This window comes from Toxotes jaculatrix, chromosome 5 (genome assembly GCF_017976425.1).
Source record: "Toxotes jaculatrix isolate fToxJac2 chromosome 5, fToxJac2.pri, whole genome shotgun sequence".
Taxonomy (NCBI): Eukaryota; Metazoa; Chordata; class Actinopteri; family Toxotidae; genus Toxotes; species Toxotes jaculatrix.
Genome location: NC_054398.1, coordinates 27733323 through 27750068, shown reverse-complemented (window position 1 = coordinate 27750068; position 16746 = coordinate 27733323). Strand labels below are relative to the sequence as shown.

Genomic DNA, 16746 nt, shown 5'->3' with positions numbered 1-16746 from the left:
TGCAGCAAGTTTCAAATCTCTTTAAGTTGATCCTTCATCAGAAACAAAGGGGTGAGAATAGAGGGTGTCATGTGTTGTACAAATGCTAAAACCCTTTGAGGCAGATTTATGATTTGTCCTTTCAGGCTGTATAAATGATGATGAACACAGAAGAAGAGGCCTGGTGTTCACTGTGCCACACTTTTTATGAATCCTTGAAGAGATTCAAGAATCTTGAAGATAAAAAAAAGTGATAACAATAAAAAAAAAATTAAAAAAAAAGAGAAAAGAAAAGAAAGGAAAAAGAAACCATTCTTCAAGCAGTTGTAGGCAGAGCCAGGGGTGAAGCCTTTATTTAATCTTAAAAGTTCCTCAGATTATAGATAAAATTGTGTGTCTGGGACTGATCTGAAATCAGTGGCTGCCTGGAAGGAAGGAAATCAGTCTAAAAACTGATGGTATTATTTTGGTCCATTACTATAGGATCCTACCTTTCCCAGTGTATTTCCATATCTGTGCCCCTGACGTTCTGACAGCCAGATGTACAGTAACAGAACTCCATCCTCACCATTTAGTTCAGCTTCAGCATTTAATTTAAAATCTTTTCACAGGGAACTCTGAGTAGAAGTTTTACGTCCTTAATTCTTGTCAGGTCATCTTTGGCTCCTCAGTCTCTTCATCGAAACCAATAACCTTTCCCATCTTCTGTCCGGGCTTTTTCTTTTCTTTGACCATTATCATCCCCTTGTGTGTCCAGGATTTTTGAGAGGCAGACAAAGTTGGATGTTGGGTGGATGATAACTGAATGAATGGGTTTTACTCTGAGTGTGCAGAGTGTGTGAGAGTAGAAAGCACGCAGCAGGCTCTTTATGAACTAGCCAGCAGGGCAGACCCAGCCATTCATGGCTGAACTCAGTCAGTTTGTGCAAAACAGGTAAGTTCTGACTAACAGCCTCCCAGTCAAGGTTAATCCACACTAGTGTTTTCCTCACTGGTTATCAAATGATAAAGGGAGGATTCAGCAGCAGCGGCTCAGTGAGGTCAGGTTCAGCCACCAGGTTTTCATTTCCCATTATTCAACTACAATTATGCTGTTTGATTGATTCCAGCTCAGCTTTGTTTGTGAGCTGAGCTGGAGTTTGCAGTACGTTCTCGCTTGATCTGTGATGGACTTTTGATTATGAGCCTTTGTGCGTCTCTGTGTTTCTTTCAAGTGGTTTGAATGTGATGAGTTTTGTGTTTGCGCAGTAGGCGGCTGAATGTGAATGGTTGTACATTGTGTTTCAGCACTGGGCTGTTAATACGGTTCATGTTTCTCTCTGAAGTGTATTATTAGAGATCTGAGAGCGTTGGAGTTTTAGTTCTGCAAACAGTTCAAGGAGGCCAAACTGCTCTGGAGGCAGGAATGAGCTCAGTGGTTGAGTTAAACCTGAGTCATCTCAGGTCCAGATACTAGGTACCAGGGACCATTGCTAAATGTGGACTCATCAAGATGACTAAAGAAAGGTATTTTCCTCAAAATACACCTGGTGCATTCATTCATCAGAAGCCCTTCTGTACTCTTCAAGGACTAAGCTCAGTCACAAATCATATTAAAAACTTGATAAATCATTAAGCATGTCATGTAAAAAAAAATGTGTTGTAATCATTTTCTCAAGAATGTGTTGATCTAAAACCAAACATAGTCAAATTCTTCTGTAGACTTCCAACTCTCAATCCAGCAAGACTGCATATACCAAACAAGTGCTAATGGTTTGCTCCAGTTCATTACAGCTCAGGTCTTATAAGAAAAACCTTTATTAGTCCCTCAGTGGGGAAATTGCATTATTTTAGCATCTGTGGTTTCCTCTGCTAAAAGACACGTAGACACTTTGAAGTGTGAAGCCCAGTGGGGAAAAAAAACAACTGGTAAAAGAGAAATCAGGAAGTGAAGAGTGAACTCTAACATCTGAACACTACATGTTCACTCGAAGTAATAAGAAATGGTTGAAATAACAAAAATATGTGTAGAAGCTAAAAGTAGTGGATAAATGTTGAAATACACAGGTTAAAGTAATAAATACTTGGATAAATAAATGAAATAAAAGTAATAGTTGGGAGACACAGAACAGTAATGGATAAATGGTTGAACTGTCCGTTTATATGCTTGTCTAATTAATAGTGTTAAATGACATCCAGTTTAAATTCCTTTCCAGTGTGCACATTAAAAACAGGCTGGTGTCAGTGAAAGTGTACGTTTCATCTGACGTAGCTGTGGAGCTACACCAGACGAAAGAAGGTTGGGAGTCTACGGCTGGTATACTACATGTGTCTTTGACTCTGCCGACTGAGGTTGAGTTAATTGAATTTCTGCAGCCAGAGCAGCTTTTCCTCTGGGAAACACAGTGACAGTGAAACCTCCGGTGTGCAGCACAACAGGTGATGGCTCTGATTCCTTCTGTCGCTCTGCAGTAGCTTTACCTTCTGTCCTCTGCTGTCTCCTCTCTGCAGATGCCAGTAACAGCAGCCACGAGTCGAGGGTCGGTTCGATCAGGGAAAGAGAGAGGAAGGCTGTGGTTCCCCTGGCCGTCATCTCCACCCTCACCGTTGTCGGCCTCATCGTCCTCATCAGTATCCTCATCTACTGGAGGTCAGTACTGCTGGTGAATTTAAAGCTTTTATTTGATGGTTTTGGAGATTAGAGGACAGGGGAAGTCCAGGAGATCTTTTAGCTCTTTCACACTGGTTGTTTACTTCAGTCAGGCTGTCGCACCTTCACCTGCCCGAACATCTGATGTTCATCTAATTTTTAATTTTACGTTGGAAATTTGCTTAGTATTTTGGTCAGTTCATGTTCCTTGTCCTTATTTAAATTTGTATATGATTACATTAAAACCTCAAACTTCTCCTACATACGCCACGTTTCCCAGAACAGGTGGGAAACAGACACTTTGCTGATTTAAAGGATACACAAAGCGATTGTGTACTGTGGGCAGCACCAGGGATTTACTCTGGGGGGGCTTAATTATTTAATGGAAGGGCTACAGACTTAGTAGATCATACATGAACAAAGGGCCAACACGTGGCATTTGAAAGTCGCATGATGATTCAAAAGTACTGCAGCACTTTCAGAACAGTACAATCAGTCTTTGGTGAAAGGAGCCTTAGATTTATCTGTAAACAACATTTACAGATGAGTGTTTCAAACCTGGACCTGATCAGCCTATAACCTGCTTTCCGTGCAGGTCTTCACGACTCATTGTTGAATTTTTTTCTCTCTCTCTCTCTCTCTCTCTCTCTCTCTCTCTCTCTCTCTCTCTCTCTCTCTCTCTCTCTCTCTCTCTCAAACCTGGACCTGATCAGCCTATAACCTGCTTTCCGTGCAGGTCTTCACGACTCATTGTTGAATTTCTCTCTCTCTCTCTCTCTCTCTCTCTCTCTCTCTCTCTCTCTCTCTCTCTCTCTCTCTCTCTCTGCAACCTTTGGTTACCTGTTACACTTTTCTTTGTGTTTGCCCTGAGAGTGGTTTTCATGTACATTTGTAAAACCCTTCCTTGTCCTTGCAACAAATTTAGGTCAGAAAGTGCTTTTTTTTTTCTAACTCCCATCCTTTTCCTGTGGAGCGTCAGAACTTTCCAGATGCATCTTGTTTTGGTTTTTTAAAAATCCATTTAGTATCATCACAAAAACTTATCGAAAAATATAGTTTAGCCACCACGTCCTCAGTGAAGGGCCAATCAGATCGTCCAGATCACTGCTCGAACAATCCTGCAGCAACACCCTGTTTTTAGTATTGATTTCTGTGTGTATAGACATGAATAATCACACACACACACATCTCCTCCGACTGGAAGCTCGCCCCTCCACCTCCACCTCCACCTCCTGCCCTGTCACCTCATCATATCTCATATATTATGGGGAGTGAAGTGGTGAGACTCAGAAGACTCATCTTTGTCTGGGGAGCTTAATATTCTCAAACACGAGCTCAGTGCTGAGTGTTTTTATTAGTGTGTGTGTGTGTGTGTGTGTGTGTTTGCTTACCAACGTCCCCTTCACACACAATGCCTCCTGTGTTGTGTCGTTTATGTGAGCTGCCGGCCGACTGAATGAAGCCTTTCAGCTGCCGCCGCTGCTCTGCGTTTGACAGTGGAGTGTTTTTGATTCCTCCCGTCTGACCTTGACAGATGCTGTTTTTCGTTTTTTTATTGAGATGTATGAAATTCTGACAACAGTTTCTTGGAACAGTTTAAAAGTCATTTTATGCTCATTCAGGGCATAAACCCAAAGGTTTATTTTCTTCTTGTGCTGAAAATCTGAAAGCATCTCCTCTGTGTAGTAGTAAGAAGCCCTGCTGCCCACTCAGACTGTGAAATAACCAACTTCAGCAATCCGATCAAGGACACGCTGTAAACACTTTTAGTCATATTTTTCACAGACTGTACATTTCTCATCTGCTGAGCTGGAGGCTCAACATATTGTTCTTGTTTTGCGCCTTTCTTGTTGTTATGTCTCCAAGATTGAGCAGTGCTAAAATGGTAATAATCTGGGGAGCAGGGGGGATTAATCCTCGGTGAAGGATGTACCTTGGCTGCAGCGTCCACTCAGCGAGCCCATCCAGAGAGGGTCGGGGGATGGAAAAGGACATCCGCCTGATTATGTTGGACAGAAGGAATCGTGTCAGCGTCTTGTAGGGCGAGCGGCAGGAGGCCAAACTGCACTAATCCTGCTGGTGTTGTGTCCTTTTTCTTTCCCTCGTGACAACACGGTGCTCATTTGGACACTTCTGCTGTGCATTTGAGGTCAAGCAGCTTGAGGGACTTTACAACAAGCTGAGAGATGCACTGCAAATTAGCGTGAAGCTCAATAGTTTTTAAAGGCAGCTTTCTGTCCAGGACACATGGATCCATCTCTGAATGGGCCTCCCGGGCACCCAGAACCCCTGTTCCACTGAGACTCAAACACGAAGAGACATAAAACAACTACAGAGAGATGCAAAAATGACCATGAAGAGACACAACACAACAATAACGAGAAATGAAGGGTTTCGGAGAGAGACTGTGATGACACAGAAGTACGAAGAGACACAAAGTGATCGTTACCACGTGCAGATTTAACCCAATCAAAAGCATCATTAATATCAGAGTCCAATGGATATTTGACAGTAGAACAGGTATTCCTAGAAATGTCACTGCAGGTTAGTTTGAATTCTTTGCACCTGCAGAAAATTTTCATCAAGAGAATCCAGTTAGTGAAACTGTTCGGTGCCAAAATATTTGCCTAAAACTGTGAGACTGTGTGAGTGTGTTTGCTAATGAGCAGCAGCTGATTCCTTTTCTAGGTTAAAGGACTCGCTGAGCTCCTTACATCCCACATCATTATAATCAGATTAAGTAGTTTCAGTCTCAGAAGATAAACAAGTAAAAGACACTAAGTTGGCCAATGAACAGCAGCAGAATTACATCTTTTGATTTTAATAACTTAAGCTAATGCGTCTCACAACATCGGAAACCATCTGTCTGACGGTGAACTTTGCGTTGCCCCGAAGAAGTTTTAATGGCAAAATCCAACATGCTCTGAAGGAGAGCTGAAACTAGAGATGCAACTGACAATTAGTCACTATCAATTAATCTGCCAGTTATTGTAATTTTTTTGATTCATCAGTTAATGCTGCCCCTCATAATCTCACTGAGTCGAAAGAGACAAAGGCTGAAATCAGAGAATATTTGATTTTGATTCACTGTTTTTGAAAAATTACTTAAATGATTAATTGATGATCAAAATATCTGCAGATTATTTTTCAGTCGACTAATCTGTTGCTGACCTGCCGATGGCGCTAAATGGAAACTCAGAGGATCACCACAGTTCTTTCTGTTCGTCCTGAGGGGAACATGAATGTTTACATCAAATTTCATGGTCATCCATCCTATAGTTGTTTAGATATTTCAGTTTCTGGACCAAACGGCATCGCCGTGCCTCGAGCCGCTCTGCAGCTCTGACACAGAGTTGGCCAAAGTGTTTTCCTGCTACACGCCTCGTAACCCGTTTTTTTTTACCTCATAATCCGAGGCAAGAAAAACCAGCCTTTACTTTCTTCCATGTTTGTTTCAGTGTTTCTTCTGTTCGCTCTGACTTTTTGTTTGAGTTTCTTTTCAAAGGAGACTGAGGTTATTGTGATCATGAGGCCTGATAAACAGCTGCCTTTTTATTTGACTTGTTTATATGCTTGTACGCTAAATTACGTACAAGCATATTCAATGGATATTATCTTGTTCAGGAGATGAGTGTTCAACTAATCCAGCGTTCAGCTGATAAATAAAGATCCACTGAGAGAATAACTGTTTGTGTTTCTGTCTCTCAGAGCCGTTTCTCCAAAGCATCCTTCTCTAATCTCAGAACTCAACCCTGTGCGTGTGTGTCTGGGTGTGTGTATGTGTGTTTGTCAGTGGTAATCCCTGCTTGTTTCTGGCTGAGACAACACAGGTTGATCAGAGATGATCTCATCCGTTTAAAAATGTGTTAAGGATTAACAGAACATCTTTTTTCCTGTGTTTTTGGGCCGATTACTCCGTGTTCTCCAAAATCTGGGCTAACGCAGAGTCGCATGAAAACAAAAGCATTTTCAGCTCCTCAGATTCAGTGTCGTTGGTTTGGTCTTTTATTTTTTTCCCCCTTTAGTTTTCCTGCCCAACAGAACCCTTTGTATTCACTGTTTGTTTTTTTTCTGTTCAGGTTTTTCAGCCTTGTTTTCTACACAAGATAATTTGTCTTTATTTCAGTAAGTTTCCCTGATGTAAGCGTTTGTCTTTTCAGTTTAAGGTGATAAGAATTAGTTTCTCTATATTTATGTTAAACATATTGATATTGATTTTTTTTTTTTCTGTAATTTTCTGGACTTTCACAGAAACATTCAGAGAATAAATGTGGAAACTTTATTGATCCCCAAACCAAACATCTGATGTCTAAAAGACATTTGTCTTTTTAATCAAAATTGTATGTTTTGTGTGCAGGACCTGTTTTCAGACGGCTCACTTCTACATCGACGAAAGCTCATCACCCAGAGTCATCGCTTCACCGTCCATAGCTGCATTAACATCTGGTAACACTCGCGCATGCACACACACACACGTTTCTATACTTGCTGGCATGTTATATCCCACAGCACCTTAAACTAAACTTAAAACCTTTACCCCAAAATCAAGCTTAAACAGTAAAACTTACTCTTAGAATTTACTCTTAAATATATTCTTTACTCACTGAAATTCTAAAATATCTTCAGTTTATCAAAATGTTCACTTGTTCTCCAAAACGTCCTGCATTTCTAAAATGTCCTCTCCTTCCAAATGTTCACTGTCTTCCAGACGAGCAGACGGCTTTTCCAGTCAGAGACTTTGTCAAACACGTCGCTGAACTTCACGACACTCAGGGCTTCCAACGAGAGTTCGAGGTCTGAAAACATTTTCAGTCCAGCTGAAACTCAGATGCAGTTTTTGGCGAATATTTCTTTACAGCCTGACTGTGGTGTGTGTGTGTGTGTGTGTGTGTTTGTGATTGTCGTCATGTCGTCTGCATGCTGCTTGTTAACCTGTGATGATGTCACATGTACTGGCTTGATGCAGGGCTGCAACATTACATGATTATTTTTATTAATAATCATCATCATCAGTTGGAGGGTGTTGCAGTCCTGGCTCAGCTTTTTGCGGAGCCTCCATCCATGGACGTGAGCCGTGAGTCTGTTGTCTTTTGTCTGTGGACCTTCAGTAGAACAGACGGTTATCAGGCCTCAGACATCATGACTCCAGTCACTTCATGAATCAAAGCTCCATTTTGTTTTGTTCTGAAACTGCCACTAAAGCAAAAATCAACACAAAGACAACAAGGCTACAGAGGAGTGGACAGGAGGGGACTGATATTGACCGTGATGATGGTGATTATGATGATGGTATTTTGTTGTCGCACAGAGGTGGAGGTTTCCTTAAAATCCTTTACTGCAGCGACAGTATCAACAGGAAAATTCGTCCAAAGTAAAAGTTGTGACAGTGAAGAACATGAAGAAATGAAGGAAAAATATGTAAAGAGGAGGAGCAGACTTTTACTTCTCCTTTTCTTTGGGTTGATTTTCCCTTTGTGTTGGCAGGAGCATGAGCTGTACTGTGAGATGAATTAGTTTTATTAGTGTTTTTTTTTGTGTTGTCTTGTAATTTGTATTTTTGCACCTCTTTGGTTGACTGTGTTGTCACGGAAACGTCCTGGCTGCCTGCTGCTCCCTCACCCTCATCATTAGATACTGAAGGAGAGCTACGAGGTAAGACGCTCTCCTCCTGACGTCTTTATTCACTGACGCCGCTGCACACGACGTAGCTGTGGTTTTGTCCTCGTCCTCTAATGAAAAGTGTTTCTGGTAATGTGAAAAAGGTGGATGTACAGAGCGTGGGTGTGTTATAAGACAAGGGGATCCCAGAACCCCCACAAAGTCTGAGGAGGTCTTGAATTTGATTTTTACTAGGACAAACATAAAATTCTCGGATTATTAGAACAGTTGCAGATTAATTTTCTGTTGATTGACCGGTCGATTAATCAATCATTGCAGCTCTAGTCCTCTGAACACAAGATTTTATCTGAAGGTACCAAGGTCAAGTAATTAAACAAAACATTTTGATGATTCTGTGTTAAAAACAGACACAGGAAAGAAACTTATTATGGTGAGTGAAAGCTGCCAAAATTAGCTCTGTAAAGTTGTAGTCCTTTTTGTAAAGGTAAAGTTTACATTGTTTAATTTCAGTATTTTGCTAAGTTTATATGTGATTTTTCTCCATATTATTATTATTATGGTGATTGCTTTAAAACATATCAGCCAACCCTGAGAAAAATGCTTTCTGGACCTCTGAGGATTTTTTTTCTGTTGCTGCAGTTCTGTGTTTGACCACCAGTAGTAAAACTACAGTCTTAAAACATCCACGGAAGAAGTGGTGAAGTTAGTGGCTTTAAAATCAGAAGCTTGTGTGTTCAGCGTATTATCAGATATTTTTACCGGTCCATGCAGATGGTTTTAGTTTAATTAGTAGAGGTTTTAAAATCTCTGCCTTCTGTAGAAAGTTGGAATTTGACAACTTTTGATGGCTTCTTTTATCAAAAGAAAAAAGAAATTACTAGACTGTGTGTGTGTGTGTGAGTGAGTGAGTGAGTGAGTGAGTGAGTGAGTGAATCACTTCTTTAAGGGGTTTAAGCTTTACTTTGTGTGTGTGTTTTCAGGAGGTGCAGGTGTGCACAGTGGACATGGGGCTGACGACTGACAGCTCCAACCATCCTGACAACAGGACTAAAAACAGATACAGCAACATCCTGGCCTGTGAGCGCACACGCACAGACACACACACACACACACACTGTGTGACAGGTTTTTCTAACATCACTGCTTGGTTTGATCTTTTGAACACAAAGATGCTGCCACAGATATTTCAGTTTGCAGTGAAAAACAGATCATTCTGACTAAATCAGGTGTGGATGGTTGGATGGATGATGGATGGATGGATGGATGGATAACTTTATTAATCCCAGAGGAAAACAGCAGCATTACAGCAGCAACTAGAAGGTAAAAAAACAAAAGTTAAATTACGGACAATATCCAAACAAAAGTAAATAACCTATAAAAAATAGAATAAAATAGAAATAAAATAGAAAACCATAAACGGCCTATACTATGTGCTGAATAAACCTTGTACAATCATAGAAGAACTAAAATACATTGAGGGTTAGTGCAGGTTAGTGCAGTTGTAGAGTAAGATGCAGGATTGTCCAGTTCACACGTGGTAAAAACACAGACCGACAGTGAGAAAAATCGAACCTAACACCAGACTTCTGTTTAATTTAAAAAGAAACCAAAGTGTTTTCCTCACTGATCTGATCTCGTTCTCTGTGTTAACCCTCAGATGATCACAGCCGGGTGCGGCTCTCGCAGGCTGATAAAGACGGAAGGACGAGAGATTACATCAACGCAAACTATGTGGATGTAAGAAACTTTGTTTAAGCAGTTTTTTCAGTTTCATTTCTAATCTCCACACACGCTGAGGCCTTCATCTTCAACCCAAGGCTCGTTTCTGAGAATCGAATCTGTTAAACACACTGTCAAAACGTATTTTTATTCTCAATTTTTATTTTTATTCTCACCGTTTCCTTCTTGTCTTCCTAAACCAAAGTCCTATTTCTAAACCTATTCATGAGGCTTGCTGTTGTTAGCGAGAATCTGCGTAGCTCTCCATTATGCTTGTCACCGCACCATTAAAATCTCATTTCCAGTGTCTTGTTGTTCCGTGAAAGGCAGAGGAGACACAAAAAAAAAAACCCCCGCGGCAGTCACGGCCTCTCTGGAGAGCCAAGCGTGCAGGTTATAAAGTTGGTAAAAGCACGTTGAGGATCTCTCCAGCTCGCACTTTTGTCTGCGTCTCACAGTATGAAGGCAACTTCAGGCTGTCAGTCATGTGAAGGTTATCAAACTATTAAAGTGAGTGATTGAATGCTGTCCTCTGCTGAAAACTTGTGACACAAGCCGACGCGTTGGATTTCATCCTGCTCTTAACTTTAGAGTTAAAAAAAAAAATGTTATTATCCTTGATGAGTTTTATTTGATATGGCAATTTATTTTCAAATGTGAGGGCCTCTGCAGCAGTCCCTTTTTCTGGCCCGTAACCTCCCAAAATTGCTTTGAATAAGAGTCGTCGGATTGTGTGACTGTAGTTTTTAAAGGGTCCTCTAAAGAACAGTGGAACACTGCTCCCACAACAGATTTTTACTTTCAAAGTTTGAAAACTTTAATCAAACTCCCAAATTTAAGCGACTAAATGAAGTAAACTAGAGAAAAGTCCATTCCTGTATATTTGAAATACTGTGGGTGTGCTGTGCCTAATGAGATTAACATGTTCAGTTCACTTGTTGTCTGAATGAATTTAATGTATCTGAGGGAAGCTGGTTGTGAAATCAGCCAAGCTATTCCTTTGTACAGGCTCCGTATAGTTGTCCAGTCAGGACATGAGGGTCAGCAGCACTGTTTCAGGGACATGAGCTGGTCCACCACCTTCACACTGAAATGTCTCCGCAACTACTGAATGAACTGCAGTGAAATGTTGTCGAGACATTCATGGTTGCCAGAGGATGGATCCCACAGACTTTGGGGATCCCTTGACTTTTCATCTAGCGCCACCATGAGGCTGATATTTGTTTTATTTAGTTAAATGGATTTCCATAAAAGTTGGTAAATCCATACGTGTTCTTCTCGTGATGAAAGGTACTTTGCCTGGTGACACTTTGACTCGCCCTCTAGCGCCACCATCAGGTCAAACTTTTAATTTGTTTGCTGTGTGTCCTCAGAGTTTTAAAAAGACCAGGTCGTACATCGCCGCTCAGGGTCCTCTGAGGTCCAGCACCGAGGACTTCTGGAGGATGATCTGGGAGCAAAACGTTGGCGTCGTCGTCATGATCACGAACCTGGTGGAGAAAGGACGAGTGAGTGACAGGATCTCTAATTTAATCACAGTCTGAAATAAAATGTGTTTGTGAGGTGAAATAGCTCTGGACAAATAACAAACTGCTTCTGATTTTGAGACACTTTGGAGTCAAGTTAACCACGTACAAGCTGATTTTAGATTTGAATTTGAATCAAGGCTTAATTTTTATTTTCATTCTCAGACGTGTGTGTGATGTGTTGACTGTCTCCTCAGAGAAAGTGCGATCAGTACTGGCCGTCAGAGGTGCAGGAGGAGTACGGCAGCTTCCTGGTGACAGTGAAAAGCAGCAGAGTCCTCGCCTACTACACCCAGAGGACCTTCATCGTCAGGAACACCCACGCCAAAAAGGTCAGAGAAACCAGGGGGTGGGATCACAGAGTGTCTGCAGGTGCACGTGAAGGACCAGCAGGGAAACTAGGAAATATCTGACAGGTGTTAACATCAGAAAGTAATGTTCATGTACAGTGTTTTATAAACCATTAAATATTCATTGAAATGCTGAAAAGGGATAATGTATTTATATAAATAGCATCTTGCATACGTGAAATGTTAGAGGCTGTTTTATTAATAATCAGTAACATGAAAGTTATTTTCAGGTGATTAGTTAAAACTGCATTTTAACTATGCATTAACATTATACATTAGTATATAATTAAATTTTCCACTTCATAATTCATTTTAAACGAATTAAATACTGAACTGATTGAAATTTAAATTCTCTGTACTACTTTAAAAAAAATGCTTTTAAATCACTTTAATGTTACGCATTAATTTTTTGGTTGTTACATTTCATATGTCAGTCACTGAGCTGACTCAGTAATATTACACAGCCATACTGAAACCTATAGGTCATATCAGACCGTGACAGAAAAACTGTGTAGATTTATTTATGCAACAATTCCTTTTACTGCTGTTTATTCAGTTTTTCATTTGTCAGAGGAATACCATTATCAATCGATACTCACAACTCATCAGATTCAGAATCAGTTTTTTTTAGCCAAGTATGTGAAGCATACAAAGAATGTGTCTGCTCCACAAATTAAACGTACAAGAATAAGACTAAGAATGGGAAGTATTTAATAATAAATCATGAAATTAAACTTTTAATTTTTTTATTTAAAGGCAATTCATTATTAATCACAGCAGCTCCCAAAAACAGGAAGAAAAGAAAAAAATGAATCATATATAAATTCTAAAAGAGAGAATAATCTTTTTGTACAATTGTTCGGTCCACCTGCAGGGCTCACAGAAGGGACGGAGCAACGAGCGGACGGTGACACAGTACCATTACACCCAGTGGCCCGACATGGGCGTCCCAGAGTTCGCCCTCCCGCTTCTTAGCTTCGTCCGCAAGTCGTCCAGGGCCAGAACAGACGGCATGGGGCCGGTGGTGGTGCACTGCAGGTGAGATCCCATAAAACTAGATGAGATCAAGTTCAGTTTCACACATATGTCAACATACAGCAACACAAAATGTTGGAGCGCAACGTAACAGGTACAAACACCACACAGTTTCACATGAGCAGCAATAGTAATAGTAACTAATAGTATTAACAAATAAATTCCACACAGAACATTGTAAGAAGCTTTGTTTCCTTTTTTCTACTTGATTTTTTTGGTTTTACTTTATATTTGGACAATTTAAAAAAATACACAAAATGACAAAGACAACAAACAACAAACAACACGCACAGAAAGAGGCAGAAACCCCAGAAAACCCCAGTGGGCCTCAAACTAATGTTAAAATTTTGGAACTTTTAAAAAAGCACAGAATTAACACACAGAAAATCTTTTTTTTCCATGTTGCTGTGCAGCGCCGGCGTCGGCCGGACAGGGACCTACATCGTCCTGGACAGCATGCTGAAGCAGATGAGAGACGAAGGCACTGTCAACATCACAGCTTTCCTCAGACACATCCGCATGCAGAGGAACTACCTGGTCCAGACAGAGGTCAGAGGTCAACCTTGAGTCTCTCACACACACACACACATTTTCAGCCATGAAATCAGGACAATCCTGACTGAAGTATCTGATATTTAATGAGGCTAACTACAGCTCTGTCCGTCTCCTCTCCACAGGAACAGTATGTTTTTATCCACGATGCCTTGGTGGAAGCCATCTTGTCTGGAGAGACAGAGGTGGCGGCGACTCGGCTGCACAGGTACGTGGACGAGCTGCTGATCCCGGGGCCTGCTGGGAGGACGCGCCTGGACAAACAGTTCAAGGTGAGCAGCTCACTGGTTACTGCACTCTGTGACCTTTAATGACTCATTCAGACAAAATCTCAGATGTATTCAGTGCTGAATTATACTGTATAATTACACTGCTCTCTACTCTAGAATATATATTAAATGTCTAATTAGATCAAATGATTTTAAAAACCCAACATTACAGTAAGACAAATGCAGAACTTCATTTTAAAATGTTAAAAATTTTATTCAGAGATTATTGTGCTGTATAAACCACACAGCTCAACAGAATGGTTCAGTGCTGATTCTTCAGTCACAGACAGATGTTGTGTGTTTTTTCCACAGCTGGTTTGTCACTCGGCAGTGAAGCAGTGCGACTACTCTGCAGCTCTGCAGGTCTGCAACCGCAGCAAGAACAGAAACTGCTCTGTGATACCTGGTGAGCCCGACACGTTGGCCAGCTAAGAAAGTTTCATTTGCTTCTGCAGCTGCAGGCTATAAGGGGAAAAATCCTACATGAGTCTCAGACAGGTTTGAGAAATAAACTCCCATCTTCTGTCTGTCTGTGCAGTTGAGAGGTCACGAGTGCGTCTGTCTACATCGGCGGGGGAAACGTCGGACTACATAAATGCGTCGTACATCACAGTAAGAAATAATTAGATCATCCTAATATATATATTATCATGAAATTTGCCATTCTGCATAATGAGTACTTTAACTTTTGGCACTATAAGTACATTTTGATGCCAATATTTTAAACTGCCACTGATCAGTTTAATCATCATCTCCTCCCCGGTGTGGGTGGGATATTTGTTCCTCACTAAGCAGCTGCACTTCATTAATAACACGATATTTTGTTTTTTGTTTAAGATGTTGATGATAATGATTATAATAATAATTTAATAAAAAAAACAACAGCATCCTAATGAAATGAAATGGTTTTGTTCCTGTAGGGTTACAGGCAGAACAGCGAGTTCATCGTTACCCAGAATCCTCTGCCTGGCACCGTAAAGGACTTCTGGAGGATGATATGGGACCACAACGCCCAGGTCATCGTGTCGCTGCCGGGGACACCAGCATGTGGGGTGAGGGAGCTGTGCTTTTAAAAAAGATTTCTGAAAGAATTTGGTGTTCACTGGTGTCAGCTTCTCAAATAGGAAGTGTTGTGACCTCACCTTAATGGTTTCCTGTAGCGTTGCTGTTGTTGGGTTAGAGTGAGATGTAATCGTCTGCTTACTTCCTGTGTCATCAGGTGGAGGAGGAGGAGGAGGCGGACTTGCATGCCTTCTGGCCCCGCAAAGGGCAGCCAATCAGCTACGAGATGTTCACTGTCACTCAGAGGAGCCACGATAACATCTGTCTGGCCAACGAGGACATGCTGGTGGTCCTGGAGTACGTTCTGGAAGCCACGCAGGTTAGTGCAGCCTGAAACAGGACAACTTCACTTCGACCACAAAATTGTTAAAGCTGATTTGTTTAGATGGTACTTTATTAAAAAAAAGGGGCTCAACAGAATGATTCAGGACTACATGTGCAACCTAAGAGCAGCACAAACTGAATCAGCTGATTAGCAATATTTTCATGAAACGTTTTGATCTTCAGGTCAAACTTTACCCCCACTACTAGTAAGGCTGTAGACTGTTATACCACATTTTCCTACCATGTTCCTTTGCATTGTCTCTTACAACACACTCTTAGTCACCAGTTAAGCTCAGTTATTTTCCAGCTGAAATCGTCTTTTTCCTAAACACTCCAGATTTTAAGAGGCTGTCAAACAAAAAGCTGAAGCTCACTCTTATGAATTGTCGTCACTGACGTTCCACTCCCTCTTCTCCTCGTTTCGACAGGACGACTATGTTTTGGAGGTGAAACACTACCGTGCCCCCCGCTGGCCGAACCCAGACAGTCCCATCAGCAACATCTTTGAACTGCTCAACCTGGTGAAAGAGGACAGCACAGCCAAGGATGGCCCGACTGTGGTCCACGATGAGTAAGATCGTATCTGACTGACCAATGTTACCATTAGAATTCTTTTTTTTTTTCAGATTCTTATTCAGAGTAGGAGAGAATGTTTCACGGTGAAAATCTTTTTGGTTTTTTTTTCCAGTGTGGGTGGAATCACAGCAGGAACATTCTGCGCTCTACTGTCCCTGACTCGCCAGCTGGAGGCTGAAGGTTCAGTCGATGTCTTCCAAGTAGCCAAACTGACAAACCTCATGAGACCAGGAGTCTTCAGCGACATCGTAAGGGTTTTGTCTGTCTCTCAATACGGTGATGAGATATTCATGGTGTCGTATCTGTACACTAGAGCACCAAACTTGAGACTTCGACACAGAGCAGGAACAGGTTTCGTCAGAAAATCTGCCTTTGGTTCTGACTAATCACTGGTTACCTGTCGTTGCTTTAAAGGAGCAGTACCAGTTCCTGTACAAAGCCATGCTGAGTCTCATCGGGACGCAAGAAGACGAGAAAACCTTCCAGTCCTCCGACATCAATGGTACCATCGTGGTGGGAACTGCCAGCACCGCAGAGAGCCTTGAATCCCTGGTGTAACTGCCCAAAAGAAAAAAAAAAACAAAACAAAACAAAAAAAAAACACACAAAGAACTTTTGCAAATGAGCAGCAGCATTTGATCCTTCCTCTTCAACCAACAGAACTTCTCCTGATGCCAGAGTCATGCTACAGCTACTAAATAAAAAATCCTTGTCATTCAGGACTGTATGTGTTGTAGTTTGGGGCTGGCATGTACCGAACGGTTTCTTCTTTGCTGGATCTGGACTCCCTACGGTTTTGTAATTGTGCCTTTTTGTATTTTTCACCCTGTACGTCTAACTTTGATACAAGCTGTAGACTAACTGTCCAACGTTTTAACTCTCTATTGTCCTGAGAAGTTTCACTCGACTAACAAACTTTTCCTAAACCTTTGTATTTATTGGCACTGAGCCAAATGGGAAAAAAAGGGAAAACGGCATCTTTTTACATCAAAAATACATCAATATTTTGTTAGCTTGTCTTTTATAGAGCTTGTGCACTGAACTCCTCTGTAAATACCATCACAACAGTAGCAGCAGTGTGCTATTGAAGTCAAATATAAAACAAG

At 41.2% G+C, this 16746-nt stretch overlaps 1 protein-coding gene across 5 annotated transcripts in view; it reads left to right on the top strand.

Moving 5' to 3' along the window:
* Positions 1 to 16268, top strand: part of ptprz1a (protein tyrosine phosphatase receptor type Z1a) — a 63296-nt gene extending 47028 nt beyond the window's left edge. For all 5 annotated transcript variants that reach the window (XM_041038876.1, XM_041038878.1, XM_041038877.1 and 2 more), the window contains 18 exons: positions 2470 to 2608; positions 6966 to 7054; positions 7317 to 7402; positions 8240 to 8260; positions 9208 to 9304; positions 9885 to 9964; positions 11320 to 11454; positions 11670 to 11804; positions 12697 to 12860; positions 13271 to 13406; positions 13535 to 13681; positions 13991 to 14084; positions 14217 to 14290; positions 14599 to 14730; positions 14898 to 15059; positions 15493 to 15635; positions 15753 to 15888; positions 16055 to 16268. In XM_041038876.1, coding sequence (XP_040894810.1) covers positions 2470 to 2608; positions 6966 to 7054; positions 7317 to 7402; positions 8240 to 8260; positions 9208 to 9304; positions 9885 to 9964; positions 11320 to 11454; positions 11670 to 11804; positions 12697 to 12860; positions 13271 to 13406; positions 13535 to 13681; positions 13991 to 14084; positions 14217 to 14290; positions 14599 to 14730; positions 14898 to 15059; positions 15493 to 15635; positions 15753 to 15888; positions 16055 to 16198 — 2114 coding nt within the window. In that variant the 3' untranslated portion in view covers positions 16199 to 16268. The remainder of the gene's footprint in view (positions 1 to 2469; positions 2609 to 6965; positions 7055 to 7316; positions 7403 to 8239; positions 8261 to 9207; positions 9305 to 9884; positions 9965 to 11319; positions 11455 to 11669; positions 11805 to 12696; positions 12861 to 13270; positions 13407 to 13534; positions 13682 to 13990; positions 14085 to 14216; positions 14291 to 14598; positions 14731 to 14897; positions 15060 to 15492; positions 15636 to 15752; positions 15889 to 16054) is intronic.
* Positions 16269 to 16746: the final 478 nt, after the last annotated feature.